The 19,308-nt window shown below is 43.4% G+C and overlaps 1 protein-coding gene across 1 annotated transcript; it reads left to right on the forward strand.

The window, feature by feature from the left end:
• The first annotated feature begins 4 nt into the window (after positions 1 to 4).
• On the forward strand, positions 5 to 17,922 carry CDPF1 (cysteine rich DPF motif domain containing 1). Its single transcript, XM_069003448.1, is given in 5 exon segments — positions 5 to 53; positions 9,245 to 9,368; positions 11,510 to 11,553; positions 11,556 to 11,620; positions 17,084 to 17,922. Coding segments are annotated over 4 exon segments (366 nt in total). The 5' UTR covers positions 5 to 53; positions 9,245 to 9,255; the 3' UTR covers positions 17,228 to 17,922.
• Positions 17,923 to 19,308: the final 1,386 nt, after the last annotated feature.

Raw genomic sequence — 19,308 nt, forward strand, 5'->3', positions numbered from 1 at the left:
TTAAGGGAGGCCCCGGAGCCGCCGCGTCCGCGCGCGATGCCGGAAGTGGCTCGGTGGGCACCGCGTGTGGCGGAGCGGGAACGGGAGCGGGAACGGGAACGGGAGCGGGAACGGGAGCGGGAACGGGAACGGGAGCGGGAGCGGGAACGGGAACGGGAACGGGAGCGGGGGCACCGCTGGAAACTGGGTGGAGAGTGAGCGCCGGGGGCGAGGGGAACTGGAGTCCGAGGGGAAACGGGAACCGGGAGGCAAACAGGAGCTCGGGATGGAACTGGAATGTGGGGGGAGGGGGAGAGGCACAGGAACCGGGAATCGGCGAGCAAAGGGGAGATGGGGAGGGGACCGAGGAACGGGAGACGGGGGGCGAAAGGCGCTGGGAGCTCTGCGGGGGGGAAACGGGGACCTAGGGAGAGCCTCGGGGAAGCCGGGAACCGGGCCGACGGCGGCGGGAACCGGGAATTTTGCGGCAAACGGGAGCCGGGCAGCGGGATCCGGGCGGGGAACGGCAGCCAGGGGAGGGGGAACCGTAATCCGGACGGGGGAACCGGGAGTGGGGGAGGACAGCGGAGCCCGGAGCGGGGGGAGCAGCTGCTGAGCAGGCACTGCCGCCAAGGAGACACTCACGGTTCCCGAGCTAGAGGCCACTGCCTTCCAACTCCTGGCACCTGTGAGCCAAAGAATTGGACCTGTGCACTAGCAATTAATAAGGATATGTAACTATAATCTTAAAATTGAAACAGCATGTTTTATATAAACAAAATTAAAGACCTTCATGCTTCTGGATCCCACACCAGAAATACTTTCCTCATGCCTTAACTTCCCATCTAAATTAAGGGCAAAGAAGCTGTTACAATGAAAGAATTAGTAATACCTTGCCTCACTTTGTGCCTTACCTCAAACAGTCTGTGATCTCTACAAATACGACAAGGTTATGTCAAGAGCCTGATGAATGCTCCCCTGAAAGTTTTATTCTGCCCAGATGCAGCAGTCTGAGGTCATTCAGACCAAAGAAGGTTTTTGTTTGATGAGAGCTGTAGGAAAATACTTGGATCCTGCTGTTACAGTGACTTGTAATGGATATGTGCTCCCCATGCTGGTTGAGATGCCAAGCTCTCTAGCCTGTGCATCACCTTTGCACTGATCTGTTGCACTGATCTGTTAGTAAAAATCAGTGGTTTTACTGGCACAAAAATCACTACACCAAAAAAGCTGTAAAAAGCCCCAAATTCCCAATAGATAGGTACAAACCAGAGATTTGGATTAAGAAAGAAATTAGTTATCTATGTGGTTGCAATGGTTAGGGCTTCTTTGTTCTTTAGTCCAGGCCAGGAAAAAAGGGAGGACTGGCACGTGTATTTTGCTCCTTTTCTCAGTACATGGTGAAAGCATTTTCACCTGCTCTTTCTGTTTTGTTTTTTGCTGCCCATCTAACACCTGAACCATGCCACCTCCTTTGAAGTCTGCTTTTAACTACAGGCCATAACAACTTTGCACTACGCCTTCTCCCCCAGCTGTTAGTTTATTTTGTCATAATTTTCCTAACATGAGTGAAGTTATTACTCATTAACTGCCCTTGGAGCCATGTGTATGTGCAGAAAGGAAGCACACATTTAAATCTGGCATGACACATCACAGTGTTTTTAAGCCTTATCTACCTAGACCTATAGCCAGCACTTTGAAAAACATGGACAACATACAATTTCTGTCAAGACCCCATCAGCTCTGCTGCTTAATTAGCTCTACTCTGAGTCCACACTTTCTTTTTGGACCTCAGTGAAATTTTAGACCTGTCTGTGTTTGCTGGACAGATGGAGATCTAAAGCCAAAGAAAAGTTTATTAAGTATCTGTGACATGTTGAGGATGCTGCCAATTTTTAGTGGATTTTGAGCTGCTTGGGTAAAATGTCCGAACTGTGAAGATTTTGTGTCTGCCCTCCTAGCTTGTGACCCAGGAGGAGCAGGCCACTCTGGTTATAGTGAATTCTAGGATCTACATGTCTCCATCCATGATTAAATTTGTCATATGAGAAAAGGACACTTTTCTTCTGTTTTACCTGTGATGAACAGAGAAGTAAATTTGTCCAAAAGAATTTCTGGAAGGAAAGAGTCTAAGTATAGACCCTCTGGAGAACAGACTGTGCAGAGTACAGAGCATGCACAAAAGGAATGGCCTGGCAATCAGTGATAAAATAGGTCTTCAGCTGTCTAAGAATGAACATTTCTGTGTCCTACAGAGAATTGTGGAAGTGGTTCTTGTATACGTGCCTTGATACCTGTTTGATGCATCAGGTGTTGAAAGAAGTGCAGCCTCAGTACCTGCATATTTTTAAGGCAAAGTATTCCAAGTACTGGTTGGGAAGCCAAGTCTTTCTGACAGGGGTGAACAGAGTAACCTGAAAACATTGCTAAAAATTCAGGAAGTTTTGGGCCTGCCTGAATTTATCTTGTTCCATCTTGCTACATGGCTAGAAGAAAGGGATTTGACATAGGTGTATGTCAGGAAGTTTGGAAGCTGCTAACCCTTGACTACAAGACTTAATTTCCACTGTAAAGTGTAACCAATGAAGTGACCTTTGTGTGGAGGTGTGAAGCAAGGAACCCATTTGCAAATTTTTGTGACAGAACTCCCAACAACTGCCCTGGAAAACTTTCTAAGGGTTGGGTGACTGTGGGCTTTGGTCTATCAGATATGCTGCCAGTAGATCTCTCCGGTGCTTTTCTGTGCTTACTGTTCACACCAGATGGGATAACAAACCCCGAGGAATATGTCCCAGAGGAAACTAGCATGGCTGTGGAAGGTGTGGTGGGCTGTGTGCATGTGGAAGTTGTAGGTATAGTAGGGACAAGCCTGCCTTTATTCCCAGGCTTTCTTGAAGCTGGCACTCTTCACCCCATACCCCCCACCCCTCTGGTAGTTTTGTTTTGCTTTTCCTTCTGGATAGTTTTGCTTTATTTCATTCTGCAGTCCCCAGCTCGAGCTCAGTCCTAACAAACCGAGAGCTGCAGTCACACTTTATTGATAAGAATTCCCTTCCCCAGGCATGTTAACGCTGAACAGGTTCCTGGTCACAGGAGGAGGTGGGCACTGCCTTCACAGCAGGGACATTGTCACGTGCAACCCCATGTAATCGGGCTGCGTCTTTCCTTACAACCCCAGCTTTGCTTTCTGTAGGGAGATAAATCTTTGGAGCTGTATTTTTTCCTTTCAGGATTATGTCAAGTGGCAGTGTCTTATTTCCCAAAATACTGTGTTAGCCTCTCCTGTATTTCCACAAAATCTTGGTGTTCCTATTTTTAGACTCTGTTGGAAAGTATTGCACTAAGTTTAGATTGTGCTTAACCAAGCTGGTACTTTCAGTGGAATGTGTGTGGCCCTGCACTTAAGTTTTTTTAAGGACAACTTAAAACGTAATGGTCATCACTTACATATTAATAGAGCAACTTGCTCTTCCCCACTATGGCTACTAATGTAGCATTTCTAATAGGGAGCTGCAGTTTGGAAGGGAGACAAAGCAAGTTCAGGACAGAGAGTTACTATCGCTGTAGGTTGATTTTTTTATTGTGGCTGTACAGTAAGAGGGAGATTTAATGAAATCTGACCTCAGGTCTGGATTTTCCATTTTGGCAAAGAATAACTGTGATCCAGAAGTGATGATCACTTTAGCAACACTTCAGTGTTTGGATCTCTAGTGTTACCGGAAGATGTTGCCTTGTGCAACCTTCCTGTGTGAAGCTTTAAATTCTCACCTAATTTGAGGTTCTTACTAAATGCTGCCTAATTTAGAGCAGGCTGCATGCCATCTCTGAGTAAGGGGCTCTTGGGCTAGGTTTTTGTTGAGTGTTGGTTTCTCAGCTTTGTTAAATCATGGATCTTAGGTATAGATGCCTTTTTGAGATTCATCTTGTGTTCAGAAAGCCTTTTTACCTAAGGAAGGGGTTTGATTTGTCTGTGTTACTTCTCTTTCCCTACAACTGTTCAGAAAACACACTGGCTTTCACACCTGTGACGACCCAGACTGTTTATCCTGCTGCTGCTGCCATGGAGAATCCATGGAAGCTGTTGTTCAGGAGCGGGGCTTGGGGCCTGCTCTGTGGCCCATGGCTAGAGGGAAGCCTGCAGGGATCTCTGTTCCTTCCAAGCAGAGAAAGCATAGCGGTACCAGCACAACCCCCCAGCCTGGGGGGAAAAGGTGCGGCAACAAGTCAAGGTTTAATTCAATCAAGTGATCTTTGGGAGAGTGAGCAAGGATGAAAGTTCTGAATGGCCACACTTGGTGAAATTACAGTCCTGGGCTAATTCATGCTGAACCCAAGGTAAGTCACCTCAAAGGAAGAGCAGGGAGGCAGCCACAGGTGACCTAAACATGCCTTCAGGGCTGTAGCACAAAGGAACAGGAGGAACAGAGTTGTTCACATGGGGATTAACTAGCAAGTAAGAAGGTTCTGCTGTTTTATCTACTACCTGATCAGTTAGGCAGCAGATTGCTTTTCTGAAGAAAGCAAGTGCACCGCTGCTGCTGAAGTGTGTTTAAATATCTGTCACATCAAACAGTGGTACATGCCAGGGTATGAACTCCTGCTCTTCTAGTAGAGAGCACTCCTTCCTGTAGAAAATCAAGCTGTGAATATTTTAATAGGTTATTGTCATCACTGGTGGATACTGCAGGAAAATCCTGGCAGGTAAAAGAAACAAGGGTTTTGTAGGAGAGGACTGAGGGTGTGTCAATGTTGGTTTTATCTGACAGCCTTTCAAATCAAAGTCTGCATCTGTTTATAGGCACTTTGTTTCTTGTATGGTTTCTCTAGTTTATCAGTGACTCAGAAATACAGGAGTCTACTGTGGACTATTAAGAGGGGCTTAACTTATGCATTGTAAAGACTTGTGCTAATGAGGTTTGAAGCAAAGAAAATCAGATTACTTATCTGTGCTACTACTTTGCCACTGACCCCGACAATTTAAGGGTGATTTATGATTTCTGGCATGCCTTCCGGGCCTCTTAGCAGAGTGCTCTGAGCAGAATTGCCCTGAAGTCTTTAAGAGTCTCCAGAGAACTGGACTGAGAGCCATTTCCCCACGTCTGTATCAGGTATCAGTTGCAGACAGCATGGAGAAACACTCTTACAGCACTACCCAACCCCTGCCTTTCTTTTAATGCAGTTATTTACTTAAAATGGCACTGAAATCTGTGTGCTTCACCTTTTGCCAGGACATGTGAGCCAATCTCACACACTTCCTGCAGCACTCTAAGCTTGACCTGGCAGGTTTCTGCGGAGCGTGCTTGTTCAGTGGTTACCCAAGCATGTGGGTAACTGTGTTCTTTCCAGAAGAGCTGGGCATGTGCATCAGGTAAGGATGTGTTCAAGTACCTTGTGGCTTCCAGTCAGAGTGCCATATGCTGGTGCAGAATTCAGTTCTAGGCAAGTTATTGTCAAAGACCTGTTCAGCATGTGTTAGCCAGCCAGACTTGTGACATGTTACTGGGACATGGTGCTGCTTCAGAACTTTCCAAGGAGAAAAGAAAAACCAGCGGTAGCACCTGGTGATGATTTGGGTTGCTCGTGGTCACAAATTTGCCTGTCATCATTAAGAAGGGATTAGTGCCCTAGACTTTCTCAAGAGATCCTTTATCCTGCTGTTGGTTTGCTAGAGGGAAGTGAGTTCTCCCTCTGCTTCGTGTCTGGAGGGCACACAGACACCTTGTCACACTGTGACATCGGGCATCCTGCTAACACGGTGTGTAGGGCCAAACCGATGAGCTGACATTGTGATAAACTAATGTCTGTCTCAACTGGGTTTATGCTATAAAGACATGGTTATTCAAAGCAAATGAACTTTTTGGAAGCCACTCTGTGGGAAAGTGCATCTTGTCTGCTTGGTTTAGACTAAAGGTGTGAAGCACATGCATAAACTTGCCATGAAATATCTTTCATCAGAAGGAAATGGCTTTACTTTGTTGGATAGCAAACTTTACTTCTGAATGGGAGCACTCACTCTGAAATCTGTGCCTTCACTGACCTCACACCTTTAGCTAGTAACCTTAACTTTCCCAAGTGCTGATGTGTAGGCAAGCTTTCAGGACAAATGATGTTCCCAGTGAAATAAAATGTGGTACAGCTGCTACCAGTGACTTGTAAGCTGGGAGTAAAATGGAAAGCATCATAAATTCATCTGTAGCTTGCAGGCAGGATCATATGCTTTTCAACTGGCATAGCCAAAAATGTGTTTGTACATAGATATCATTCCTTCCCAGTGGTAGGCATTGAACAGATTCTGTTCTACATGCCAGTGGTCTGTGAGAGAGCAGGTGTTTCTATATCTAACATACTTCATCTCTGAACCCAGGGCTGTTATTTTAACTTGGGATCAGGACATATTCATTCCAATGTCTATGACCTTCGCTGACATAAATACTTCTTTTTTGTTGTGGTTCTTGGTGTTTTGCATTATTTTAAAGAAAAGGTCACCATTATAGTCTTTTCTATTTGCTTCAAGTGACTGTCCATACTCTACTTCTTTGGGGTTAATGATCTCCACTTTTTAAGAACAACTGATTACAAAAAATTGCATACAAGTGTTGATCTGAATCTCATTCTGTCAAGTGGGTGTGTTGGTATTGCTGCTGGGTACCTGCATAAAAGGTAAAGTGAGGTATGCCAGGGGGACCTAGCTAGCAATCCTAAAATGCAGGGTTCAAAAAGTAGACTTCTTAGCTGAGTTGGTGCATAGCTTGAAGAATCCAGATTTTAATGTACAGGGAGAAATGGGTAGCATGTACATGCCTTACAACTAACTGACAAATCTGAAAACATTTGAGTTGAATAAATTCTCTCAAGCATCCCAGTGAGGTAGGGAAAACACATGATATCCAAGAGTCATATAATTTGTGAAAAAATACAGTTTTCTAAGGTGTTCTCAAGGTGAATTTATTTCTTAAACCAGTGTCCAGCCCCATTTGTGTTACATTTGAAGAACTCTGTGCTACTGAAATGCCAGGAGTGGCAGTGGAAAGGCTGGTGGTAAAGGAATGATGAGGTAAGGGAGATTATTTCCAAAATTAAATTTCAGGGTTTAACAGGTGAGGACTTTCTGAACTGGGTGTCTGTCATGAAGCCTCTGTAGCCTCTGAGGACTTCCATGTTCTTCTGGAACATTAGAGGACAAGTAGTCCCAGCTCTGCTTCACCTTGCCCCTAGTTCACCTTGTCAGCAGATGTCTCTGAGGATTCAGTTTCACCCCGTCGGGCGAGCAGAAATAGCAGCTTACTGTCACCAAAAGAGGGATGTGCAGGTCCCTCATCTCCGCCTTGCCTTTCTGCTGGTGCTGCAGTTCTGCCTCTTACCTTGTGCTCCTGTTAGCAGCCCATGGATTCCCCTGCAAGCCAATTTAGTTCCCTAAAGCAATAAGAAAAAAAATATTGGAAGAAGAAAATTTAAAAGTATTTTTTGTTACTGCATTAGTAACTAGTGTGATGTAGTAAGACTGAAACCATGGACTAAGGTGTTGGATGCTGGATACCAGCTGCCCATTCTCTGTGTTTTGGGATGTTTTAGATCACCTCTGGTCCCAGCCTGTAGGCTGCATAGTCAACAGCTGGGCATTCAGGTTGGAGTGTGTTAGGTGTACTTCTGGAGCACATCTTTTGGTTTATTTTTTCTGAAACCCTCTGGTTTGTGTGCTGTAAGGCTTCTCTGTGGTGCAAACCTGTGTGGTAAGGAGGGACAGTCAGGCAATTTGTTCCCAAAAGAAAACCCCTGAGCTGAAGCATAAATAGGGACATGGCCTTAGTGAACTGAATCAGCTCTGCAGGGAAAGGGTCTGGCTCCAGAGCTGGAAGAGTGGGAATGCCCTGCTGTCCTTTGGCAGGCTGTGTATGTGCTCAGCTGGGAGCACACACAACCTACTGCTCAGATACCACCCAAACCCAGATTCCTGGTGCTTACCTTCTTCATAACCTGAAGCCTCTGCTTCTCTTCCAAAAGCTGACTGGTTTGCAGCAGAACACTGTACCATGAAAAGCGTGAGGGTTTTTGGCTAAAAGCTGTAGTTTTCTTGTTAACTGCAATGTCAGTTATCATCTGTACAAGAAAATGGTGCAGGTGAGAGAAGATTGCAGTTTGCAGACAAGCAACCATGTTTCTTTCATGGATTGGTGCAATTTTAGGGCATGCACATGGTTAGCTGTGCTTGATAGGATTGTTGATACAGACTAAAATCAATCCTAAAAGCCTACTGGCTACACCATATTTTTTGGAAAAAGCTGATCTTTTTGGAAAGACCCTCAACTAATATTAGTGGTATTAGTGAACGGTAAGCTCCCAAAATGTAAATCAATGGCCAGGATTTTAAATAAGTAATCTGTTAGCACCAAAGCTGATGGAGCATGACTTTCTATGTGTTATATCTCAGGACTGATGGCCACACCTTTGTAGTGAGGCCTGAAGTCTGTCAGAAGGATGGGCAATAACTTTCTTATGTGCAGATTCTCCTATTTATAAAAATATATGGGTATTCTCCAGGAGGATGAAGCAGAGCCTTCCCCTTCTATTTTCGTAAAAGTTATAGGAGCTAAACTGTTTTAAAGATGTCTGCTCCTTTTTCCCATGTGGCTGGAATGGGCCAACACTTCATCGAGGTGATTCCATTGGCATCATTTCCATAGAAAAGCAGATGAGAACAGGGAGTCAGGGGTAAGCTTCCAAAACTCTATTCCAAGGTGAACCAGAAGCAAAGAAAAATACACAGTATTTTCATTGCAACACTTACCTTCCTGGTACCTGCCTCCTGAGTGGGGTCCCTAACTATTTCATGGCTCCAGTTTGAGGGAGGAGATGAGCATTGCAGAACTGGATTGGAATTCTGCACAGCAGCAGATAGGGAACAGTGTCCTGGGAAGCACTTAGGGAGTATAGACCTCAGTTGAGCAGAGGGTTTTCAAGATTGCAGCCATGTGCTTTGTCACCTGAGTTCTTTCATGGATGTTCCAAATTAATAGGTGACCTTTATAGTTAGGCTCCCAGTCTACAATTTGTAGACTTGTCTAAGGAATTTGAAAATTTAACTGGGACATGGGAAACCAACTTGATTTGGGAGAAAACATTTACTAATCAAGGTTTGCAATTGTCAGTTTTCTGTTGTGTTTTAATTTACAAAGCCAGATGTCTCAGGTCACTTTAATCTTCTTGCAGATATGTTCCCAGCATTGCATTTTAAGCTAAAAGACTTTTTTGTGTGTATTTCTTGCAGGTAGCTTAAAAATGAATGCTCCCAAAGAAGTTCAGACACCAGGAGAGTTCAAATGTGAGCTGTGTGAGTTATCAGCCCTGTACACATACTATGGGCAGATGCCACCAAACTCACACTGGATTGTGTAAGTGCCCTCTGAGATCACAGACTTCATTTCTACTATGAGCATCAGAATCCTTGTACTGTGCATTGCATGAGCCCAATAATGTGCTGTATTGATCCTGAGCATGAGGCTTGGTACTTAAAGTGATCTTTTTCCGAGGGGAAGGAATGTTAAAAATTGTCAGTGTTGGTAGGAAAGACAACAGTCAGTTTTTGTGCCCTGCTTCAATATCATGCAAAAATTTGCATTTAGCCTAGTTCCTAGCCCCACTGACAACTCTACTGTACCAATATTTTCTTGCTAGAATACTGCTGACTGCAGGCCTGGTATTTCTGGGAATAGCCCTCCCCTCACTGTAGCCTCCCCCAGCTGAGCGATAGATACACACAGCATGAATGAAATACATATGGCAGAAACACTTCTTAAGAGCTATTTGGCATGATGTGGAATTTTGAATAGCTTTTTTGTGTGGTTTGGACAATCCCTTGTCAGACTGTGTGACATCAGGGTGTGTGGATGTTCACTATGTATTTATATTTTCAGGGACCGAAGCCTTTTCTCTCTCTAAGTAGGGAAATTTTGACCAGAAATTATGCAGTTACAGCTTTGTCTACAGAGATTAAACTCCCCATAAAATAAAGCACTTTGCTTTAAATGCATGTGTAACTTGGTGGAGGCCATCATGGTCAACAAATCCATCAGGCAAACATGGTCAGGAACTCTCTGGAGCTGGAAGTCAGGCATGTACTCAGCATTTCCCCCAATAAGACTGCTCAGTTTCTTAAAGCATGGAAACAGCTGTTGATCACCACCTGCTGGGGCTGTTGTCTTTGGGCAGCTGTCTTTTTATCATTCCAAACCCCACAGTGCTACTGGTTTTCCCTTTTCCACTCAACAAAGCAATGGCTCACCTTTGATCAGGTCCATTCCTGAAGAGGCTGAATGTGAATCTTAATTTAGGTTATCCAAGCCCAGTGTTAACATCCCAGCTTTGTTTGGATTGCTCAGGTGCCAAAAGCAAAAGAGTAATGCTTCAGCATCATACTTCTATAGATGCTTTTAAGAAATAGCTTCACACCCCATCTTTCTTGGCTTGCTCACATGTCCCAAATGCTATGCTGCAGGAAATGTGCTGGACAGGAGGCCTTGTCCAATGGCTCTGCACTGACGAGGGCTGGGAATCCTGCAAGGGGAACTTTGCAAACACAATCCTGTCTTTCTACCCCAGGGACTTGTTGACAGGGTGATCTGCCATGGTAAGATGCCTGATCTTCCCTAACAGTGGAAGGCTCTGGCCATACAATTTTCTGTTTGAGTGGACAGAAAAAGGAGACACACACTCCTGCACACACGTGTGTGTGTACGGAGGCAAGGAGAAGGCAGTACGAGTTGACAGAATACCTTTTATCCATATTATTGCCAGAATCCAAGTTTGACTTAAGCCCAGGAGTAAGTCAGGTGCCCTTGCTAGGTGCCCTGTGCAGACAGACACTCAACTGACTTCCATATTATTTTCCTAGAGCTTCCAGAAAAAAATAAAGCTTTAGTTTTTCCCAAGCAGGTTGCCAAATTATTAATAAATGCACTCCCTCAACACCCTGGAGCAAGCAGTACAGACTGTGACATAAAGTAAGCACACTCATGGTGACTGCAAGGCTCTCTGCCAGTAGCTCCTGCTTTTAGGAGGTGGGGACCTCAGCTTTACAGCAGTGACATAACCAAGAGCAGTAAAACCTTTTTATTTTATACACACATGAATGCAGCTTTGGAAGAGAACTTCTGATTAAAAGCTGTGCAACTGAAATGGTGACTTGACGAGGTACTGAAGTTGGCCATGCTAAGGAGTGCCTGTCACAAAAAATGCAAGCTAATTACTTTAAGGTAGAGCATTGAGAAAAACATAGTAAGATGACATTGAGAGGCCCACCAGTTGCTCTGCTTTTGGAAGAGAGATAGGAAGTGCAGTATAGGACTGAAGGCAGCTGCAGAGTTGAAGGTTTTGAAGAGAAAAGGAGCTGCAGAGCTGCTGCATTGCCTCGTACAACAGCAGGATGAGCAAATCAAGTACAAAGGGCTAACTTTTCAGCCTCCTCAATTTCCCCCTCTCAACCATCCCCTCCTCTGAAGTATACACTTAAAAGCCTGAAATTATTCTTTTACAGGCTTTTGGAAGAAGCCTATATCATGAAGGATCCTTTCACCCCTGACAGGACAAGTTCCTCATCGTTGGGTCTCATTGCAGTTTGTGTAGCAGAGCAGTGTGTGTAGGTACAGTAAGCAACAAGCAAAACAAGCTGCTTCAGTCATTTCTTTTTGTTCCAGTCCTGGTGACCTGTCAGAAAAAGATCAAGCAGCTAACAGCCAAACAGTCCATTTTTAAGGCAAACCATTCCCCCTTGTCCTACCACTACATGTATGTTAATTGTACATAATTGCATGTTCTTGTGGATTCTGCCAGATGAAGCTCTCAGTATTAAATTAAAATGATCAGCAACTGTGAGTGTTCTATTTACAGATGAGCACAGTCCAGCCTCTCAAGCACAAGGAGTGCTCTTTTCTGCTTTCTTAGCACCAGGAAATGCAAGGGCAATATAGATCAACTATACCAACAGTAGGTTGGGGTTCTTTTCCATAAAAGGAATATAAATGTCCATGGATTGTTAGGTTTGTATTCACAGCACAGGGCTGTCATCCTATTTGCAAAAGTTAACATTTAAAGTGAGCAGGGAGGAGAGTTGTACCATGCCACACTTGCTCTCTGAAGAAGAATGAATTTAAATAGCAGCTGGAAGGCAACCTTAAACTGTGAAATCTGAGTGCAGTCCAGAAAGGTGGTGTAAAATTACAGTTGTCTTAATTCCTTCTTCTCTGCGCAGAACTGGCCCCTTTATTTGCCGTGAGTCTCAAATTCTGGGAGTTGGGCAGACATGGCCAGAAGGATATTTGGCACACTTGGCTCAGTTTAGTTGCTATTCTGACTTGTGGGTGGTCAGCACCCAGGATGGGCTAAGAGGAGCATGCAATAGCACCTTTCTCCTGATTGGATTTGTTTCCTTGTTAAAGAAATCTCTTACCTAGGTTTCCCACAGCAGAGTGTCAGGCATCCAGTTTCAGGAAAAAAAGGTTTAATAATTGAATGGTGCAGCAGCAGGAACAGCTCAGACTGCTTCCTCCAGGAGGGGCCCTCAAGGAACCCCTGGGCTTTCATACCCTTACCATCTGTGCACCCATTCCCATGGGGAATTTCGGGTCTGGGGTCTTCCTGCAGTTCACTGGCTCCTGCAGAGTCTTGGGGTGACCAGTCCTCTCCCAGACTGTGATGCAGGGTCCTGAGCCCTTCGTTAGGAAAAGGATGTGTGCCCGTTCCCAGCAGTTGTTTCCTGCCATCCAGGGCACAACGTGCAGCTGGCACTGGGAGCTTGCACACCCAGCTACCTGCACTGGGAGTATTTCTCCACATCCTATCTCTGAAGTCTCTTCTGACATTTAAATGAATGAAAATCACCAAAAGTGATTGCAGCTCAGAGGGTTTGGTTTTTTTTTTCTATTCTGGAGCTACAAGAGGGAGTTGTAGGCTCTGACAAGGTGAAGTGCCAGCACTCTCTGGTTGTGGCTGTGGTGGCTGGGCTCAAGTTTCCTGAGCCAGGTTGCTCAGGGCAGTTGTGTGGAGGCAGAGCTCACATGAGCAGGATCTTCCCAGTGGCACTGTCCCTGCTGTGGCAGGGGTGGACTCCCTCCCACGCACAGCCCAATGAGGAGCCAAGTGCAGCTACTCAGAGAGTTTGGGCTTGATTCCTGCCCTGACATGCCAGGTTTATCCTTCCTTTTTAACAGCAGAGGATTTGTAACACAGACACATTTGGGACAAACTTGAGCATATTTAACTATTTTAATTCCCAAATGAAGTGTCTTGAATTTAGGAAGGATTCAGCAGGTATTTTCAAGAGTGGCAGTTCGAGCTGTCAGAAATAGATCATTTCAGCCTCTCAGGGTCTTTGCACACACTGTGCTTTTCTGAATGAAGGTGGGGCTTTTTCTTTGAAAAGCTGTGTTTCAGTTAACCTAGGCCTTGGCAATGCATAGAAGATACTTGCAGTGAGTTAATGGAAGCCTCTTCTAATCTTTTTGAAAGTCCTGCTTATTTTGCCTATTGTGGAAATTTGTCAGTCATTTACTGCTTGTTATCTGAGTTTTCAAGATTCCCCTGATGGTATCACTCAAAGTAAAACATTGATTGTAAATAATTGAGAATAAATTTCTTACCAAACTGGCCAGGCCAGATGGTGAATCACACCATATGACTATGGTTTCAAAATGTGTTTAGCAATACTGCTTAGGTAACATTGAAAGAGATCTGCAGAAATTATAATTAGTGCTTTAAACACCTGTACCACAAAGTAAGTAAACACATACTATTCCTCTTCATGTAGGGAAAATTAAAAGTCCAGAGAAGTAAAAACTTATCCAAGGCAATAGAGAGAGACAAAGTTAGTATAATATCTCTGTATTGGTTGTGGTTCCTGCTTGTGCTTGACCCAAGTATTTCAACTCACCCCTGGGCTGAGTTAAATGTTAAAGCATAGGAAGTGAAGCTGAAGAAAATCATACTTTCTTGGGCCTCTTTGGCAGAGAAGCTGGACCAATTTGAAGGGTTTTAGTGACAGGTTGCTTTTAATATTATGGTAATTCAGAAGAGTATTAGGCTAATGTGTGGCAAAAAAGACTTTTCTGACATTGGATTTGGCAAAGGGATTTTAGCTAGCTTTTGTACCTAAGGAGGCTTAGAGACAGATCAGATTTTAGGCTTTTCATGAGACAACCCATGCTAGCTGAAGTGTATTTCCTTACAGTTGCTGTGCCAATAAAAGTCATGACTTAGCAGCTGTTCTGTATAGTGCTCATAAACTTAAGTATCTTCAAATATCCTCTGAAGTTTCACTCAGTTAATTTACTTCAATCATTTTGTAGCCTGCATCACCCTGCTCAAGTCTTTTATCACAGTGCCTTGCTAAGTGCCATTAGTTCTGATCCAAGTGGGAATAATTCTAATGATTATCTGAAATGTTTTAAACTACATCAAAACCCCACAAAAAGGAGGATAATAAAAATGCTTTTAAAAGTCCTTGGGCAGATTGAGTGCCCTTCCTCCTATTACCCTTTCAGAAAAGGGGAGAGGAAATTATGTAATCTGACCATATTAGCAATTTAAAACATTTACTTCTGTTTTATTGCAACACTTTCTAAAGACAGGGAGAAAAGGTAGCTTTTGGAGAAGAAAAGAGGAAAGGGAGCAACTTTCATCCCTTACTGCTCACCTCAGCAGAAGGTGACTGAGCACTGACCTTGGACATGATTGTAGGTATTAAGTGATAAATGTAATACTACAGCTGCTTCCCACTCAACTTCCAGTCATGTGGGGTCAGTCCTGGGCATGGATAGGCAGAGCCTTTCCTTTACGTCTTGTGGTAAAGATACCATCCCTGTATGTATTACTTTCAGATGTGATTCATGTCAAACATTCATGTCAAACATGTCAAAAATAAACTCTGGCAGCATGCTTTGGCAGCTCAGTTTTGCCTGAATTGGACTAATAAATTTGAAATTTGAATGGCTCCCTCCTGCCTTGGTCATGGAAGGGAGAAAACACATTAAAGAGTCATCTGATTAAACACAGAACTATACCAGGATAAGGGTTTAAAAAAAGGGCTCGACTCTACATATTGTAAAGTTTAATTCATAGGGCATTGAAAGAAGAGTTATGCTGAAAATCCCAGGACTGAGAGAGCAGCACTAAGGGTACATGGACCCAGGGCTCAGGGGTGCAGTGGTTCATAGTCATGATTTGCCCAGTTCCTTTTAGCCAAAATCCGCACCAGTTGGCAACTCATTTCAGCCAAAAGAATGCAAATTGAGCACCTGTGTTACCTGTGAGGAGCTGTCTTGACATTGGGATCCCACCTGCAGAAACAGCCTCTCCCCTCCTTTGCCATGGTCCAGTGGGCACCACTTGGAGCCCTGAGCCTTGGAGCTGGGGGGCTGTGTGCCATTTGGCAATGCAAGCAACAGTAGCCAGTCCAATTTAAACTCTAATCTCCCCTTTTAAACTGGCAGCTTAACGTACTAGGGATACCAAGAGACAAAAAACAATAGGCTCTGGAGGTTGTGCAACTGAAATCCACTTTCAGGGCTTTTCAGAGACTAAGGCCTCACACTCATTCCTGAGTATGAAGGGGCCTGGCAGTCAGCGCAGAAAAGGACAATAGATGAAGAGAAGTTGTTCCTCAAGCTTCCCAGTCACATGGAAGCAGGCTGATTGTGATTTTGATATAATTATCAGCTGAATCTGCTGCTAAAGCCCAGATAGTGATAAAAGAAACAAAAGCAAGGACAGGAACACATGAATAGCCAAGCCAAGCTCCCAGAGAAAGGCCAGCTGCAAATGACCATGGCAAGGGGAAAACTTTGCTATTTAGGTAAGACCTAGGGAATCTCTTTCTCCCTAAAAGATGTCCAGATCTATCTAAACTGATGTCTTTATTCATACTTAAATCCCCAAGAATAATCCATCAGCAACACCAGTTCCAGCTTACCCATGAAATCTTATTTGGAATTTGGTGATCAGCATGTCAAGAGAACCAAGGACGTCAGTCTTGCCATGGAGCAAAGGAATAATAATACATTAATTACTTTCTCTTCCAGTTGTTCAAACTCGACATTGCAAATACATGAAAGTGTTCCATCAGTTTTGCTTCTTTCTATTCAATTACTAACTGGTTACAGCTCCTGGGGAAAAAATAAGTACTGGGTCTGTGAACAGAACAGGGATAGCAAAAATACCTTCTTTGTGCACAACAGCTTTTATACTTTGCCATCGAGAGTTCAGAGAAGAGCCATTAGCTCAAGCTTTAGTACCCGGTGTGTTTTTAGGTTTTAACCAGGGAGTACATTTATTGAGGGTAAGGGATGAAATCTCATTTGAATTGTCTCAGCTGAACAAAGTTCATTTAACTACTCTGGTTACTGGACACTTCTGTGATATTGATATAAAAGTGGTAATTTTTAGTAGTCTCCTAGGACAATACAAGTGCATGGATTAGTGGAAGTAAGTATAGTTTTTTTGGGAGTTATGGAAAAGATGATCTGTTGTGAGAGCCCCTAGGACTTGGTGCTTGTGTTGGCCTTTAGGCCATTTTTGTGGAGACTGGTGAGGAAGAGTGTGCTGGGGCTCCAAGTCTCACATGCCATTGCAGGAATTTGGAAGATCCTTCCAGGAGGTAGAAATCTTCATCAGCCAAGATTTAGAGGAAAACTTTGCTCTTTCAGTAAAACCCATGGAATCTCTTACACCTTTATTCACTCTCCAAGAATAAGCCATCAGCTGCAGCTTACCCATGAAATCCTATTCGGAATTCAGTGAGCAGGCCAGGAAACCCATGCATGGTGCTGGAAGAAGGCAGCTGAAGGAGGGGTGTTGCTATTCCCTGGAGCAGGGAGCTGGTGAAGGTCACTTTAATAGAAGCAGTGGAACGGTTGATTTGAGGGTTTTATTTTTCACCCAGTTGGCTCTAACCAGATGTTGGAATTATTGACTAAGAAAAAGTTAAATTGCTGGAATATTTCAGCCTAGAAGAAGAATTCATTTCAGAAGAATTCTAAATATAAATGTAGTTTAATGAGACTGGAATATAAGCATTTCCCTTTTTTGTATCCTGCTTGTAATGTTATTTTCTTTACAGGACTGTAGTCTGGTCTACTCCAAAAGGTTCCGCTTCCCCTGTGTGAAGGAAAACCTAAAGGCCTTTCCTTTGGAAATACAAGAAGGCATGGATAAAAGGAAGCCCCAGCAGAAATCCTGCAAAAAAAATGGATACAAAGCATAAATCTTGAAGGACCAAGAGTGACAGTTCTTTGGCTGGGGTTTCTCCTCTGCTTGGAGACTATCATGTTGCTCCTTTTAAAGACGTGACCTTCATCAGCTCACTACTACTGGAGAGAGCAACACATCTCCTTTCCCTTGGCTTGGGTTCAGACATCCCCGTGCAGTGCCTGCCGTGCCAGGGAGCAGCTCTGAGGTGCTGAGGAGCCAGAAAGGAAGGCAGACGAGCCTGCTGTCACCGTGTGAAATGCTTGCAGTAAGAAACCAAACAGCACAGAGCAGAGGAACCATGTCCAGATCTTCACATTTGCTATTTTAGTGCTTTGTGTTGTTCTTGACACTCCTACAGTGTTACGAAATTCCAAAACAGATTGACCTGGCTTAATTCAGTATACACCCAAGAAAGTCAGTGTATGCCAATTGTTAATCTGGCAATGCTGTCCTGGTAAGATTACATTGGGCAGGGAATTTAAAGCTTTATTTTTAAGTCTAAAATAAAAGTGCTGTGAGAAAATGTCATAAATATAATACCTAAATTTTTCAATATGGTAATCTTAATGCTATCACAGCATTGAGACTGAAGGTTGATGCTTCTGCAGTCAATAAAAATATTGACAAGTCCCTTGCACCTGGGAGTCAACTTTTCACTTAACCTTCCAGTCCATGTCAGCACAGCAACTGGAGAGAACCCTGAATACACTTGGCTTATGCTTTACAATAAAGGTGGCTTCCTTTTCACTTTCAAAGCAGCTAATCTGGAAATAGAAAAGTTCCATTAATACACTCAATTCTTTCCTGAACTGCACAAATAAACTGCAGCTATAATAGGGATGTCAGAAACACAGTTTCAGGCAAAAAAGGTAAAAAGTTGTGATGGAAACAACAGTTTGTTTAGCTCAAAAATTAGCTTCTTCAGTTACGTGTTTTGACTGTCTTAAGATTTAGGTGGCTTTTATGTAAAACCAGAGTCACATGCCTTAAGGATATGTCTAGAATGCTCCCTAATCACAAAATCACCTTTTTTACTCAAGTTATTGTAGGTCATTGCTTCAGAACCTGTTAGCGCCTTGGTTAACATCTCTTTTTTCCAATTCTTACATCCATATAATTTGTAATAGGACAACATCTAAAATCGATTGTTTTAGTAGAATGAACATGTGTCTGTTAAAAGAAATCAACATTATTTCAATGAGTCGTTTAGGAAATTTAAGGATCCTAACATCTTTCTTTTTTCTGAACTTAGTATATTGGTGTCCTCTGCTCAGGACTGAAATTTCTTGCAGTGACTGGAGGAGCAATAATGGACCTATTAGTAGCCTTTTCAAGCCCTAAGTCCTTCAATAGATAAAATATATGTATCTCTCTAGTTGTGGAAAAAAGGTCCCTGTTAGGAGGCAGCATTTCAGATTCCTTTTTGCAGTAACAAAAGACTACACTTTCAGGGAAAGTGATACTAAACTTATGTAAGATGGGTGGTATTATATTTCACTTTCATGTTAGGAACACTGAGTTTAAAAGCTGCAGTGTGTCTGTATCTGTACCAACACCAGAGGCATGTCCTGTGCTAAACCCACAGCTGAAGAGAGCACTTTCCCACCTTGGAATTGTAGTCTTATAATCAAGCTGCCAAAGCAACATGGTTATGTGAGATCACAGGACATGTTTATACCAGCAAACACACCTTCAAATATTTTATTTCCTGGATTTCCCATTGTTCATGACAGGTTGTACTCTTAAATGCAAGCTTTAAAAGCCTGGCTAGTGCAGTTCCCATGTCAGTGAGAATGGGATCTCATCTCTCTGACCTGTTTTCCCTCCTGTTCGACTTCCTCTCTGCCCTTTTAAGACAAATGCAGTTATCTCATTTATTCATAACCATTATCTTTGCCTTCGTGGTATGACTGAGGAGTCATTTAAAGCCCTCAGAAATTTCCATGCCTTTAAGTACTTATTATGTTGAACTGTAGGGGGAAAAGACTCAGTATTAAAAGGGAGCAGAACCTCAGAGCAGAACTACAGAATTTTTAATTTGGCTCAATACAGCTCAGTTATTTACTGTATAACAGGAAAAACCAAGTCAGGGAT

The sequence above is a fragment of the Aphelocoma coerulescens genome, chromosome 1A, assembly GCF_041296385.1.
Source record: "Aphelocoma coerulescens isolate FSJ_1873_10779 chromosome 1A, UR_Acoe_1.0, whole genome shotgun sequence".
In the NCBI taxonomy this organism is placed as follows: domain Eukaryota; kingdom Metazoa; phylum Chordata; class Aves; order Passeriformes; family Corvidae; genus Aphelocoma; species Aphelocoma coerulescens.